Raw genomic sequence first — 16633 nt, 5'->3', positions numbered from 1 at the left:
CCAAGACTAAATGAAAGACATATCTAGATTTGTACATCTTGGCATTAGCTGTCTATTTTCTGAAGATCTGAGTGTGTTGAAGAGGAACAAGTATACAGTACTGTTATACGTCCCCAATTCAGTCCACATGAGCAGTCACATTTTGGTTTCTTTGAACTTATGGAAGCCATACCATGGGTCAAGCTGGCAGTGTAGAGCTGGAGTTGTTTGTTTTTGTCACAAAGGCTTTTGGTGTGTGTGGTAGGGAGGAATCTAGGAAATCAAGGTGAGTAGTACCCAGATTGTTCACTGCATGGGAATGATGCATGCTGCATCATTCTCTAAAGGTAAAGGTATTCCCTGTGCAAGCACTGAGTCATGTCTGACCCTTGGGGTGACGCCCTCTAGCGTTTTCTTGGCACTCAATATGGGGCGGTTTGCCATTCCCTTCCCATTGTATTCCCTTTGCATCATTCTCTGCATGATGACATTTAAAGCAGTGTTACGATGGCCGCTTGCATTTCTGTACTGAACCACCTCCTCTTTCACTTTCTGCTATTTTAAATTTGGTGATTCCATTTCTGGTTTCATTAGCGCTTCTTACATAACTCTTCTGTGAGAACAAAGTATGACATTTCTCCTTTAGAGCCCTAAGTACTTTACAGGGCTAAAACACAGTCAACTCAATCAAAAATGTATCTTTTTCATTCTTCTGCTTATCTCACGTCAGTATCCTAGTAGCATCAACCCCACCATCATGTTTAATGCTAGGACTGCTTGGCTGACTATACCCTCCCAAAGGACATTAAGATTGTCCAGTTCAAACTGATGATCTCTGTCCCAATGGAAGTATGTCTGGCCTCAACCAGGGGCTAGGACCTTTTCCATCCTGGCCCCAACCTGGTGAAATGAGCTTCCAGAACAGCTAAAGACCCTGACAGAGCTGGGTCAGTTCAGTAGGGCGTGTAAGGCAGAGCACTTCCGCCAGGAATTTGGTTGGGGCCAATGAACAGCAAGACAACTCCAATTTAATATAGTTCAGGCACCTCCATATGGATATCTCACCCCCTCATCCCCAAACACTATGATTTGGACCTCTTAAATCAATTGACCATGCAACTGACGTGACTTTTTTAGCATATGGTTTTAAAGTTTTAATATTATATTTAACTTCTATTTATTATGTTTTATAAATTAATGTTGGAAGCTGCCTCGAGCCAGCATGCTGAAAGGGGAAGGGTATAAGTGGAAAAATGAATGAATGAATAAATAGGTTCAGTATGGACCTTCATCCCTTAGACAGTATGTGGTCAGTATATTAGGAGCAGGATGGTCTTAAGTTCTGGTGGTTTGAGGGAGCAAAATCAGACTCACAGATCGTCCTTGATCCAGAGGCTTGGACTTTGCCACCCAGTAGATTTCCAGACATGACAGGTCAGCTACCAAAACTGCAGCTAATGAAATGGTATACCAAAAAAATAATACAGGGATTACATGCCTCATCAGCTTCCTAACTATACTGAACATCTGTTTCATGCTGTTCTGTGTTATCCGCCTGTTTGCGGACAGAAGCTATACTATTCAGTAATGGAGCCAGCCCAGCTGAATCAGTAGGTAAGTATAGCTTAGGGTGGCTGATACAGTTTTCCTGGAATCCCCTCCACCCAAAGCCACAGGTTGGTCTGAAACTAGACATAGATTCCATGCCTCAAAAGGTCAGTTCCTAGTGGCTGGAAAAGGAGCTGGTGTTAAGCAGTGGTGTGGTGCTTGCTGGTTACAATGAAAAAGGCTTTTCATGGGTAATATGTGTACAAAAGGTAAGATTGATGTTTATGTCATTCACAAATTATGAGGTGCTACAGCTGTCTTAGAGGTATAGGCAAATACATACCAAAGAGCCATGATGGTGATTCTCACACTGAGTCTTACCGTCCTGGCTTTTGTTAATATAGTACCCGATATTATACTTAAATATTCGTTGACCCTCTTTCTCTTACTATCATTCTTAGCTGTCTGTCATGTTCTCCTTTCTTATCAGGCTAAAAACTGCTCTAACCCATGTGTCAGGCTATCTGTACTTTGTGCTAAGTCCCAAGGCCTCTTTTCTGAACTCCAGCTCCTGGTGGATTGTCTGCATTTTACAATGGGTCATACTGTCTGGATTTTTCTTAGCACTTTAAGCTGCACCGTTTCCCTCCTTATTTGTATCTCTTTTTGTGGGCTCCTGTCAAGATTTATGGTAATAGTTCATTCTTTTCCATTAACAAAATTTTTATAAGTCCCCCCCCCTGTATGTATTTTTCTTCTCCAGTCTGTTCTTTTCGCTGCCATTGTGGTTTCTCTGCTGATGGCCTTCAGCACCAGTGTTCTTTGATCAGTCATCCTAAAATGAGACTTCTATCGTTTTCTCCTAGATAGTGTCACATTTCTTAAAACTGACTTCAGATAAAACTGAGCTTCTGCTTTGTTCCCATTGGTGGTCTTTTTTGCTCTTACTTTTTCTACTGTCAGGTAGCCAGTATCGTTACCTCTCCACATATCCACTCAGTAGCTAAATGTTGCCCCTTTGATCTTTAAAGATCCAGCCTTTCCTCTCCCCTGAAGAAACTAAACCACAATTTAAAAAAAAATCAGAATACCCCAGTTGGATCAGATCAAGAGTAATTCTATGTTTAGACTCCCTTTCCAAACTGATACTTCTGGAAAGCCTTCTAGCAAAACATGGAGGCACCAGGCTTCTTTCTCCCTATTTTGGCCCCTGCGAGGAGCTAGCCACAGCGCATTTCTGTATTTCATGGCCTAAACATAGGTTGAGAACCTCTGATCTAGTAAGCGGCATATAGAATGAGAGAATTGCCAAGCTAGAAGTGATCGGACCATCCCTTTGTACATCCTCTTGGTGTAAGGAAGAATCTCCGTATTCTAATTCTAATAGACTAGGGTACATACAGATTATAGTATACTATTGTTAGACTACATCATGTCAGAAGTATCTGTGAGAAAATCGGTTCAGAGAAGCAGTGTGCTAACAGCAGGAAGTTAAATCTTGAGTACTGTATCATGAATGAACATATAGATTTGCTTTGTTTTATTATGTTTATATTTCCTGCCTGCTTTGCCTTAGGCAACTCAAAACGACATGTGTAGAGTTCATGTTTAGCATGTCCTGTGCTGCCAAATGATACTCTAAGACTCAGAAATCCAATCCAGTATTGTGTTACTAGTTATGGCTCTCCTAGATTGTGAATGATTGTTCTGGAGAAATGTCTGTATGAACATTGTGTGCTCTGCATCTGAACCATGGCCCCTCCCTAATGTTGGCCTTCATTCCAAGACAGTAGGAAAGTTTTTGGCCTTCCTGCCTAGAAAGGACAGCAGATGTTTACTTTCCAAGAAGTGGCTGACTATGGAGCTTCTCTCATAGTTCTGACTACTCTGATAGTTCTGATTACTTCTCTCATAGGTTGACTACGGGGTTCTCTCATAGTTCATATAGGATGTCGTGACTGGCCGGGGATGTTTTCCTTCTTGTCACCTGCATGCATGCAAATAATGTGCCATGCAAACTTCAAAAGGTTTCACAAGACTGGGATCACCTTAGTGTGGGCACCTGGAGGAAGGCCCCACTGCAAGACAGAAAAATTCATACAAGAGGAAACAGGCCTTCTGATCCCCTGGACCAAGTGAATATAGGCATTTGAAGAATACACATTGTCCTTTTGTAATACAAAGGTGATATGATTACTGTGATGCGTCTCAGCTTGCTGCCTTGCTGCAGCACTTTGGGCTCAAAAGTATCTGAGAGGCCTCGGAGGGCAGTCCCAGTAATCAAACACTGATGTGACTAGAGTGTGAATAACACTAACCAGATCATTTCTTTCCTTGGAAGGGTGTAGCGGGCACACCAATCTTTATTGAGAAAAGGTTCTTTGAATCACAGATGCTATTTACGTATCCAAAGATAAAACTGAATCTGAAAGATCCCTTTGGCACTGTCTTTCCTTATTCTGAACAAACAATAGATAACTGTACTAGTCCAAAAGTCTTCACCTAGCAGTACCTTCATGTATTCTGTCGTGAACTTTATTTTTTTTTCATCCAGCCTGTTCTGTCTTCCAAGCAGCTCATATGTTCAGCACATTGGCTGTCCTGCCATAGTCCTGCTGTGTCGTCCTGTTTGTCCCAGCAGTTAGTGATAGTGAAGCTTTTCTGCTTAATCTTGCCCCAACTCCCCTGCCTACAACAGCCCCCACCTCACAAGGCTGCTTCTGCTCCAAAGCATAATCATTTAGGTTGGGAGTGGTGGCATATAAGTCTAATAAATAAATTAAATACAAATTTTAAAGGCCCCGTCTTGTCAGCACAAAGGCTAGTTGGATCCCACTCACTCCAGTGGCAAGAGCTCCTAGAAACTCCACATTGCTACTAAGTGATCATAAGGCTTTTGTTCCATTTACAGATTATGGTGTACTTTTTGCAGCTCCTGTTCTGTTTACATCAGCCGTTTGTGTGTGTGTGTTTGTGCGTGTGTGTGAATGTGTGTGTCAAAATGCCATGAAGTTGATGTGGATTTATGGCAATCCCATAGGCTTTCAAGGTAAGAGATAAATAGATGTAGTTCGCCTGCCTCTATGTAACAACAAAGTTCCTTAGTGGTTTCCCATCTAAGCACTAACTCAAGCCAACCCTTCTACCCTTTCGTGCTTTGATGAGATCAGGCTAACCTCGGCTACCCAGCAGAGTAGCTTCTTCCTGTTCAGGGTCTGAAGAAAGGCACTGAGACTTGCATCCATTTCTTGTGGCCAGAGGAGGTAAGCTTTTGATGCCTGCTCCTTGCTGGTTAGGGAACACTCCAAAAGGAGAAATGCTTGTTTTCCTTTCACTAGCTGATGTGATGGTCAGACGAAAATGGTATGTGAAATCCTGAGTTTCAAGGCATAACTATTTCCTCTGAACTAGAAGCTGGGTAGGAGTTTCTTCAGTTCTTATTTGAACAATTGGCCACATGGTTGAGTTAGTATCATCATTCCTTTCTGTGGTGGCCATGCAATAACAAGGAGGTTCCTGTGTCCCAGAGTGGTGAAGGAAACCAGATCTTCCTGTCCCATACCAGGCACATCTACTATCCTTTAAGGAAGGAACAGAGAAATAAGAAATCTGAGGTCTTTCTCCTATGTGTGGGCTAGGAATATAGTTCCTCCATTAAAAAAAAAAAAAAAACCTTCAGGATAATGGTAAAACATGGGCCATCTTTCGAGAGTTAAAGTAGGGAATCCCAAAATAGGAGACCTGTGAGTCACAAAGTAAAATTTACATTCCTTAAACAGAGAAAAGGGAGGACTTAGAAATGAAAGTCTCTTTGCATAAGCGCTGTAATAAGATCTATTAGGTCATGAATGTATTTATGCAATGAATTTATAACCTGACCATCTGCCAGCTCACACAGAATGGAATCCTTTTCCTGGAAAGTAAACAAACCCCTGCAAACTTAGCTGGAAATGGGTTTGAGTGATTCCTGTGCAAAGAGTCCAACACTTCCTCTGCTCCATCTATTGATTATTAAGTAATATTTAGCTCACCTGCCTCAGGGATAGAATAAGATAGCCCAACACCTCAATGCTGTAGGCCTTCACTGTGGGATTTGGGATGAGTTTCAGATGTTTGTGTAGTGTATTTATCTAACAGTCCACGGTTTCTGTCAGATGGAGAGAGTTTCGAACGATAGCTATCCAGTGATTCTGCAGAAACATTTTGCGGTATGGCTATTATATTTCTCACTTTTCTATTTTGTCCTTTCTCTAAGGAGCTCAGGAAGGCGTACCTTATTTCCCCACTTCCGTATTATCCTCTCAGGAACCTTGTGATGTTGATTAGACTTTAAATCACTGACTGGCCCAAAGTGACCATAATGGCTGATTGTGCTATGAGTTCGGACCTTTCTAGTCTGACATTGGGACTGCTGTACTACACCAGTTCTTATTCTTTGGCAGGGCAATCCTAGCATTACTGAGATCTGGCTAGAGAAAAAGCTACAGCTTTGATAGATGTTCTTAATCCTAGAAAGTTAGAATGTTAAGAGTTGGAAGGTTTTTGGAGATCATGTAGTTCAAACCTCTGCTCTGTGCAAGGGTATACAACTGCACTATCCCTGATAGATCATAATTTGGACTGTGTTAAAAAAAAAACTTTCAATTAAAGTTTTCAATTAAAGTTAAATCTCCCAAGGCAGTCTGTTCCACTGTCAAAGAACTCTTAGGAAAATTCTTTTTATATTTAGCTGAAAACTGTTTCCTTGTCATTTTCATCCTTTTGTTCTAGTCTTGCACACTGAAGCAAGGGAGAACAAGAAGATAGAGCAGATAATGTGACATACCTTTAGATATCTGAAGATAGCAGTCATGTCCTTTAAGTTTTCTCAACACTGTTTTCTCAACCCAGCTATTTCAACCTTTCCTCTCAGAGTTTGGTTTTCAGGTTTCTCTTTACCTTCCTCTGAACCTGTTTTTGCTTGTCTATGGGATTTTTAAAATGTGGTCTCCGGAACTGGATGCAGTACTCCAGATAATGGCTGACCAGTAAAGAACAGAGTGTAACTACTACTTCCCATGATCAGGGAGCTATGATTCTTTAAATGTAGCCTAAACCTTCATTAGTTGTTTTATCAGCCACAATACAATACTAGGTGATGTTCAGCTTGTGATTGACACATCTACCCCATGTACTGCTGCCAGGTTAAATCTCAACCATCCTGTATTTGTGTCTTGATTTTCCTAACTAAATTAAAGGCTTTATCTTTATTCCAGTTTGGTGTAGTGGTTAGGAGTGTGGACTTCTAATCTGGCATGCCGGGTTTGATTCTGCACTCAGCCAGCTGGGTGACCTTGGGCTCACCAAGGCGCTGATAAAACTGCTCTAACCGAGCAGTAATATCAGGGCTCTCTCAGCCTCACCCACCTCACAGGGTGTCTGTTGTGGGGAGAGGAATGGGAAGGCGACTGTAAGCCGCTTCGAGCCTCCTTCGGGTAAAAGCGGCATATAAAAACCAACTTTTCTTCTATTCCAGTTGAAATAAAAATTTTGGTCTTGGCTCAGTATATTAAGATCATTTTAAATCTTAACTCTGTTCAGGGATAGCTACCCCTCCCCATCCCATCTGTCATATCCAAGTCATTCATGAAAATGGAATACAAGGCCTAGGAGAGAACCCCAACTCAGTCTCCCTCCACACTGCTATAAAGTCATTAATGGGCACTGTCAACATTTTCACTTAGTTGTCCACTCCACTGCAACTGAAATATCTCATCTCAGTCACCAAGATCCCATCAATATATAAATCAAGTAAGGATTTTTTTTTGTTCCAGTGTGCAACAACTTGCACTTATTTACACTGAACTGTATTTGCCACATTGTTGTATACTCCTCCAACCTGAAGCAATCCACTTGCAGCTTCTTCAGTTTCTCCAGATACCAGTTCAGCACTGCTACTAAATTCTGGATGCAATTATTTTCAAATCTGAAATTCAGATTTTGGATGGAAAAAAAATTCCAAATCCTGGTTGCTGATTAACAAAAGTTAAAGCCTGAATTTATAATCTAACCAAAGTGCAGTGCTTTTCATCTTCATTGATTTCAGTGAGAAAGTTACATATGTGCTTAATTCTCTCCTAGTGAAATCAGTTGAGCTTTAAAGTACCTGATTTTAGCTGGATCATGTCCTGGAAAAGTCTGAACAGAAAATGTACTTAGAAGAATCAATTGGTGCTTTAGCATAGTTACTTCTACAGTTGTGGCAACTTTTTGCCTCAAACAAAGGAACAATTCTCCTTTCCCAAAACATTAGGCAGAAAAATACCTTTCTGGCTCCAGAACATATCAGGGGCAAACATCAAAGGGTCCCTTGTAGTTATTGTTCATTCAATAGAACTTAATAAACTCTTGGAGATTTGCAAAATCAGAAACTGTTGTACTGATGGAACATAAGACTTTTAAACTGGGGAACAATATATATATATATAATAAGGTATAAATAGATGTTTAAAATGAGAATTCTTCAGGATTCTAGAATTCATACTGTGTAACTTTTTGTGGTTTACTTTCCTTCTTTTCCTTTTACTTGAGGGCAGAAGTAGGGCAGAGAAATAATTTTTATTCACTTCAGAAAGGTTACAGTAATAAAGAAACTCTTGTTAACATCAGAGAGCATGGCAGCCAGGAGTTTTCACAGTCTGGCATTGTTTATTTTACCAGCAATTTGGAACCTTCTACACTCTTAAAATATTGGCAAGAAAATATTTAACTGTTAACTGTTTTGTAGCAAGAGTGAGTATGATGCCTTGGGCAGAAGAAGTGTTTTAAGAAAGCAGAACTGTATTCCATCCATGGAACTCTGCACTGCTAGGAGCAGTAACATGTTGCACTGTATTTGACAATATTTCAAAGCTAAATCTCTCATTTTTCCAAATGCAAAGTTCCAGTATAACTAATACATCAGGAAGGATTGATTCACTTATTTATATGACTGTAGCTTGAATTAGATGTAAATTGCTTACACCAAGACCTGGTAGATTAAATGTGAAAATGTTCATATACCTATTTTTTAATTAGTACACCAGAATTCTGAGAGACCCAGAACAGATTTTAGAAGTAGGATTTTTGATCAGCTTTTGATTAATTTCTTGGAATGACCTTCCAAGGTGACGAAAGGGAATCTCCATGTAGGAAGGCAACAAACCTCTGAATAACCAGTGCTAGGAAGCACCATCTGAGGAAGGCCCTGCTTTCTGTGCTCTGTTTGTTGACCCTCCAGGGCAACAGGTTGGCCACTGTCTGATCCAGGAGGGCTCCCCTTATATTAACCCATTACTGTTGTTTGTAAGGCCTTTAAAAGTTCCTCATCTCCTATTAATCAAAGCAGGTAGTGGAATATTCCTAATCCAAGGTTCCCTTTTAACAAAAATGTGCTGGAGTTGTAGCTTGCAGGGAGAATCCAGTGGCTGTCACTGAATGGTAGTTTTAAATCATGCATGGCACTTGACACAAGCTTTTGGTCAGTGTAGCCCTTACCATTGTTCTAAGGTACTGAAATTAGCCCATGATGAGAGGACAGGATTAAGAAAGGAAGGTTTCTAAAGAAGCTTGTTTTAATGAGACAGTGTTTCTCTGGTTGCCTCCAAATATTGTGCTAGCCCTTGATGATGATGATGATGATGATGATTACTATTAATAATGATGTTATCCAGGACGCTGCCCCCCCTTTCAGTGCAAGAGTCACATTTTATTTATTGCCATGTTTGTTTAACTTTGTTATCTCCTTATTAATCTCTTTCTAACTAACATGAGGCTGCTGCCTTTTGCTTTTATATAGTGAGCTGCTCCCCTAGGGATGCAGAGTCCAGGGCTTGTCCCTGTAATGGCGCTGTTTATTTTCTTTGCCCCCCTTGCAATTGCCTGCTGTAACATTTGTAGTATGTGTTAAGTAATCCTTAAGGTAACATTTTTATTATGTCATAAAAAGTGCATGGCAAATATATTATAACTCATGGAATTTGTTTGTTTTAAAAATGGAGGGATAATTTATTGAGTGTGTTACATGAGACCTGCTCCCCCTTATTAGAGCATAGAAATGCTGCTTAGTTAGGAGCATGTTCTATTGAGAAAAGCCATGGTCTCCGACATGCCTCGAAAGTTCGAGCCTGGTTGGCTAAAAGTGACATCATAGTTTATGTACTCAATAAATTTTTAATTAAGTCATTACAGGGGTTGCAGTCACCATTTAACCCTGTGATTTCTTCTATTTAGCACTTTTTCATGAAACATTCAGTAATAGCCCAGCGACCAAATTTTGATAGCCTATAAAATATATGCATGAATTTTAATAGTTTATATAAATGGAAAAATATGAGTAACAGACATAAAAGAACTCCCCCCCTTGTGGTTGCACTGTATGCATGTATTATAAAAAAGAAAGCTATGAAGGATACCAGTTTAATGGAAGAATATATATAAGCCTTAGGTTTGATAGTATGACATGAACTAATTAGCTGTTTGAGGGAGAAATTATTACAAGGCAATAACCTCAGGGCTATATGCATATTAATAGGACTCTGATGACATCACTGATGAAGCAATACTGGCCTGTTTGATCAAAGCAGTGAGGCTGGTGATTGGAGGTATTCTTGGTTTCCTTTGTGAGGCAAATTCTGCAGCTCCTCAGATCATGCTGATTAGATATTGTGCAAGCCAAACATTCAAGTCTGAGGAAGAGTGCTTGCACTCGAAAGCTCACGCCTTGAATAAATCTTTGTTGGTCATAAAGGTGCTACTGGACTCTGATTTTACTGTGCTACTTCAGACCAAACTCATTGGAATTAATTCAAGCCCCTTGTGTGCCTGTGTGCTCTTTTTCATGGCATCCCATTCGATTGTAAGGTTTCACGTGATTTTTTTTCAGTGGATATTCTGAGTGTGGCCTTATGTTTTTCTCTCTGAGATATAGGACATTAGTGTGGAATGCTCTGTGCTGCATATATTCCATGTGGAAATATCCTTAGGAAATGGGAAGCCTTTCTTGGAAAGGGATACTTCCCACTTCAGCTCTACATTAAAAGTTTGCCACTGAAAACCCACAAGGAACTCACGGGGAAATCCCCCTCCAGGTTTTTGTTTATTCATTCGTTCATTCTGTCCGTTTGTTTGTTTCCCGCCAGTATCAGTATACTGGCTTGCAGCAGGTTAGATATTAAAAACGCACAATAACAACCAAGTTAAAACAAGTCTCCAATTACAATTTTAAAACTCATAAGGGCAGCAGGTAAAAACAAATTTCTAATTCCCACCCTCCCTGGAGTCCTGGCAACATGCCGCCTGTGGACAGCTGTCGGCAAATTTGCTGTAAAAGTGCATGGTACCAGCCATGAGACAAGGGGGGCAGGGGGCAGGATATTGCTGACCTAGTGTCAACCAAAAGCCTGGCAGAAGACCTCCAACAGGGCGCTTAGCTCTTCTGGGAGCTCATTCTATCAGGTGGGGGCCAGGACCAAGAAGGCCTTGGTCCTGGTCAAGACCAGGTGCACCTCTCGTGGGCACCTTTCAGGTGCACCAGCATATTTATATCCAGTGTAAAACCCTGCAAGGAAGCATAGGGAGATAGATGGTTCCTCAGATATGTCAGGTCCAGACCACGGATGGCCCGCTCCCCTTTCAGGGCCTGCCATTGTTTGCTCCTCCCCCCCCCCCCAGGTTCTGGTCATGCAAACCAGTTGAGGTTTTGCAACCTACTAAGGTCTTGTTGAACATTTGAACATCCATCCCCTCTACCTGTATGTCCCATAGCTCCCATTCTGTGTACTTATTGTTTTCAAAAATACCGTTTTTGTCCAGCCCTGACCCACTAAGGTTGTGGTTCTTACCTATCCAAACTACATGTAGATGGAATAGATTTTCAGTTTTTGGAAATGTGTTGTTTTAATCTCTGATTTGCTGGACAAAAACACAAGAAGAGCCCTGCTGCCTCAGACCAATAGTCCATCTAGTCTAGCATCCTGTCTCACATAGTGTCCAACCAGTTCCTCTGAATGGCTAACAACAGGGCATAGAGACTGAAGCCTTCTCCTGATATTGCCTTATGGCTTTGGGATTCAGAGGTTTAGTGCCTCTGGATGTGGAGGTTCCCTGCTAGTAGCCGCTGATACTTATCTTCCATGAATCTATCCCCCTTTATAACTGTTTATTCCTCTGACGATCACTATATCCTCCGGCAGCAAATTCCATGTTTTAAATGTTCTTTGTTTAAACGTTTTGATCTCCCTGAACCTACTGCCCATCAGCTTAATTAGATGCCCTTGAATATTTTGGAAGAAGGAGAAAAAAAATCTCTTTGTTAGCACTCTCCACCCCATTTAATTGTATAAATCTTTATCATGTCCCTTTATCATTTATTTTCTTAAACTGAAATGTCCCACTCTCTTCAGCTTTTCCACATAGCAAAGGTACTCCAGCCCATGACTGTTCTTGGTTTCCCTCCTCTGTACTTTAACATTTAATTGTCTTGCTTTGTTTTCAGATTAGTTCTGTTGCCCTGAAAGGAAGTATGAAGCACATGACAGAAAACTTCTATGCAGCAATTTTTGGATATGATGAGGTGATATTAATTACACAATTAGCACCACATGTATAAAAGTCAAAATAAACAAGTGATGGGTTCTGTATTTTATAATTTAAAAAAATCAAGTTCTGCCTAAAATTGACCTAATTTCTATGGCAGATATTTATGATTTCACAAACTATGGATTATGCCAATTAAATTAATGTGCTTGTTAAGTGTTCTTCTCCCTAACTTATTCTCTTTCTGGGGTGTAGCTTGAAGCTAGAGATGCTAGCTTGAAGCTGCTAGCTTTAGTTGACCACCTGAATGTAGATGCAGGTCACGCCTCTTTGTTTCTCCTTGCTATTATTAAGCATATATCTGCAGCCTTCGATACAGTAGATTATACCCAGGAGGGGTTTCAGGATTTGCGGGACAAGTAGCACCAGAGGCAATAGCAGCCAGAGTGGGGGTGGGAAAGGGGTGTCACTGAGTGCTCACAAAGAGGGGAAAGGAAGGACAGAGGCTGTGGCCCTGATCCATAGGGGGAAGGCCCCTTGTGGGCCCTTGAAGGCCCGTGCTACACAGATAAATTGGCCCTGATCTACCTATCTGTCAGCAACAATTTGAAACTGTCCAAGGTAGTTCCTCTAATACCTACTTCTGCCTCCAAATAGGATAGCATGATCTGCTGTATCAAATGCTGCAGCTAGACTAGTAGTCAGGTATTCGCACACATGTATCTTGGCCGCCATGAAAGATCGAAGTTTGCTTTATTTGCTGAATTCCACTCCCAGCACCAGCTTATGCTAGTTGTACACATAATACGTGAATAAAAGGGAGGTAGGGATGGGTCTGAATGTGCTTTTTGAAAATTGCAACTTTTCATGGGTTTGGCTACATTCATTTAACATGGTATTATCTCAAGGAAATGTCCAGTTGGAAAAGAATTAATTAAGCCTGAACCTGGTCTATTAGAGCTTTTTAACTGATATACCAATAAAGGTTGGACTGATTCATTCATTGGTTTAGAGCTTATATTTTCCCCATTTTTGTTTTTCTTGCTTTATTTTAGGGAATCCTATCAGATGACCATATACTTGCAGCAGCCATCTGGAGAAATCTGTTTGAAAAGCAATGTGATGATCCAAGGCATCTAGAAATAATGGTGGAATATATACGCAAGCAGGTGGGCCATCGATTTGGGATGTGGATATTCTCATTCTTCCTCAAAGAATGGAAATGTTTGTATTTGCTTCCCAACCAGAGCTAATCTAATGAGCCCTGATACCATAACCTGTAGGTGACAGAATGGCCTTCCCATCACTACAAATACCCCTGTTTCTTTGAGGAAGTTGAAATTTTTGTTCCCAGAGCTGGAAATAGAGTTGCAGTGTTTCAGGTTCCATTAGACATATTTGTGATTGCTGGAGCTACCAAAGCCATAAAGTTTTATCTTGCACCTTGGACTATAGATTTTAAGTAGCCTACCAGACAATATTATAATCTGAAAAATTCTTCATGTGATATATTGAATTCTTATTGATTTTCTGGTGTAACTTTTGTAATAGCCCACTCATGAACATTTACAGTGCATTGGTAAAATCCATCTTGGTCAGTCTTGTGTCAGATGGAGATCCTTGAAGCGTGGTGTAGTGGTTAAGAGTGGTGAACTCTAATCTGGAGAACCAAGTTTGATTCCCCAATCCTCTACATGCAGCCAGCTGGGAATCCCCCCCCCTAAACCCCCACTCAGGCTTCTGCATTCCCCTGCCATCAAAGCCGAGCAAACTTCAACATCAGGCCCAGGAGATGGTTTAACTGATAGGGCGATTACAGTGTATTTTAGTTGAATTTTAAGATTTTAAAGCTTTTATTGTAAGATTATTTGTCTTGTAAGCTGCCCTGAGACCTTTTCGGAAAGTGCAGGCTAGAAATCTAAGGAAGGAAGGAATAAGTCAATAAGTAAACAAACAAATAAACTTTGCCTAGTCACGGTTCTCTTACGGCTATTCTCACAGAGCAGTTCTCTTAGAGTTCTCTCAGCCCCAGCTACCTCACAGGCTGTCTGTTGTGGGGAGAGGAAGGGAAAAGTTTTCGTAAGCCACTTAGGAACTCCTCTGGGTAGTGAAAAACATGCTTTAAAAAACCATCTTTTCTTTTTCTTCTAAAATGTAGAGGCAAACTGTGTTTGATCATTTTTGGTTAAAAAAACAGGTTCATTCATTTGCTTGCTGTTCAAAGACTGCTAAATTCTTTTGCCCACCTTCAGAGATAATTTTACCATAATTTCTCTAATTAAGGCAGCCTAAATACACGGTGAACAAGCTTGGCTCTACTAGATGGGAGCATCCTTCCTCATTACAAGCCAAAATTCATCTTCTTTTGCATTTGTAGAAAGGGATAAACTGACCTCTGATATCCAGATACATATCATTTCTTTTGTTTTTCTTTGTGTAAGATCACCTGTTTGGCAACTAATTTGCCCTTTTAACCTCATGTAATAAGAAATATCAGATTCAAAATTAACCTTGCTGTGTTTCCTTTGATGGTGGTATATAATCAGATTCATGACTAGGGATTAATCTTGTTAATAGACCCCAGAGTGACTTGTATTAATCTTGTGAATGTCAGATGCAGCACCTGGATGCTATACCTGGAGAAGACCTGCTGCTGTCTGGAGAAGTTTCTTGGCGCCCCCTTGTGGAAACAAATGCCCAAAGCATCGTCAAGCCAGCTGCTCCTACGTACAATGATGAAGGACTCTGACATGTTTGCTGCTGACTGTGTCTTTAAAGTCTATATTTGGAAGAGACACTGAAAGTGGGACATATCATGCTGCGGAGTTCACAAGAAGGCAAAGAATAAACACAGTATTTTCAATTTGAAAGAATGTTTAAAACTCCCTTATGTATAATGATTTCCACCTTTAGCAAACCTGGAAAGCATTCTACTTTTAGTATTACATCTGTGGTGAAAAAAGCTGCTAGTTCATTTGAAGAATCCCTCGCTGATACATTATCCCACTCACTGGTTCTAAGAGGGAGCTTTTGTCTTTAGAGAGCAAAAGAGTTTCCCAAAGTGACACAACAAGCCAGCTCCCTTTGTCTGGCAAGAGGGGATCAGCTGCCTCACGCTGTCCTTCTCTCTTCTCTGACACTGAGAAGCCTAAGTGTGGATGTAGCCACTTGGATGCAGCATGATGTTCTGCACAAGGCAAACAAGATCCCGGAATTGCAAAGCTTGAAAAGAGAATGGGTTCTGAAAGGATGGTCTGCAGATTCCCATCTAACATCATCAGACTGAAGGTTACCAGCTGCAGAGCCAGGGGACCCCCTCCTTGTTTCACATACGTGTCCTGGGAGCAGAGATGCATGGCAGTCTGTTTATTGACTCCATCCAGGCAAGGCAAGGTTTGGGGCCACTGCTAGATCAGCTGCTCAGCCTCCTGCCTGGCTGCTTGCCCTGTTCTGAAAGCTTTCCAGCAGGAACAGCAGTTCCTATTAGCTTTGTTCAGGTTACCACCATGTAAAATAAAGGCTCGGGATCCTGTCTGACTCACACTTTGACCAGGTGTTGGTTTTCCTAACCTGTTTTTAACACATCCCTGTCTGCGTTACATAAGGAAGGTTAGTCTAGTATCCCATTCTTAGAGGGAAAACTTCCTTCAGCTCTCTTGTGGTCAAAATCGTAAATGGAGAAGGGGGATCTTTATTTTCCTTCCCATGTAATGCCTTTGTTGTGAAACTGGGAAATAGTTCTCCAGTACTTTAGGGGTTTGATCCTAATAAATGTACTGAAAACAATATAGACAGATGCTTCTTTCATTTTGGGTAACATTAATACATTGTATAAACTGTCCATTAATATATGTTTTCTCTTTGACTGTCACAAATTTAACTTTTTCTTTTCAGCATATTGTTTAGAGTCTGCGTCTCAGCGAGATACAGAATGTAATCTGTAGCTGTTCAAAGGGTGCAACCAGCCAAATTGGCTACCGGTGATGAGGTGGGAGAGATATAATTAATCTGGTCAAGGCCAGTTTGACGTCCTTGGGGCTGGGGGTCTTGAGCTGGTTAGACTCCTTTGGGGGACAAAGGGGAAGAAGCATTCCAACAGGTATGACAATTCCAGACTGTTTAGGGCTTTATAGGTAATAACCTTGAACCTGAACCAGTCTTCAATCTGGAGCCTGTTCAGCTGGGAGAGCATAGGTCAAATGTGTGCTCTCCACTGGGTCCCAGTAAGGACTCTCACCACTGCATTCTGGACCAGTTGAGGTTTCTGAAGCAATTTCAAGGGCAGCCCTGCATAGAGCGAGTTGCAGTGGGCCAGTCTGAAGATAACTTGCATGGATCACTGTGGCAAGGTCAGATGCTAACAGGTAAGGTGCTAGTTGCTGCACCTGGCAAAGATGATAAAATGCCAGGTAGTCACAGCCTGACTCTTGATGGCAGGTGAAGTTCTTAACTGAACTCTGTCAAGATCTAGAAGTTAAACAAACTCACCTGCAGCCCGCCAACTCAGCAAGAGGACTTCCATCTTAACTGGATTCAGCTTGATCAAGTCCAC

At 41.1% G+C, this 16633-nt stretch overlaps 1 protein-coding gene across 7 annotated transcripts in view; it reads left to right on the top strand.

Moving 5' to 3' along the window:
• UQCC1 (ubiquinol-cytochrome c reductase complex assembly factor 1) overlaps window positions 1–15867 on the top strand; it is a 52914-nt gene extending 37047 nt beyond the window's left edge. For all 7 annotated transcript variants that reach the window (XM_077335170.1, XM_077335171.1, XM_077335169.1 and 4 more), the window contains exons 8-10: window positions 12041–12118; window positions 13137–13250; window positions 14696–15867. In XM_077335170.1, the coding sequence (XP_077191285.1) occupies window positions 12041–12118; window positions 13137–13250; window positions 14696–14830 (327 nt within the window). In that variant the 3' untranslated portion in view covers window positions 14831–15867. The remainder of the gene's footprint in view (window positions 1–12040; window positions 12119–13136; window positions 13251–14695) is intronic.
• Window positions 15868–16633: the final 766 nt, after the last annotated feature.

Source organism: Paroedura picta, chromosome 4 (genome assembly GCF_049243985.1).
Source record: "Paroedura picta isolate Pp20150507F chromosome 4, Ppicta_v3.0, whole genome shotgun sequence".
In the NCBI taxonomy this organism is placed as follows: domain Eukaryota; kingdom Metazoa; phylum Chordata; class Lepidosauria; order Squamata; family Gekkonidae; genus Paroedura; species Paroedura picta.
The sequence above is the reverse complement of the archived record's forward strand: the minus strand, read 5'-3'. Positions and strand labels throughout refer to the sequence as shown.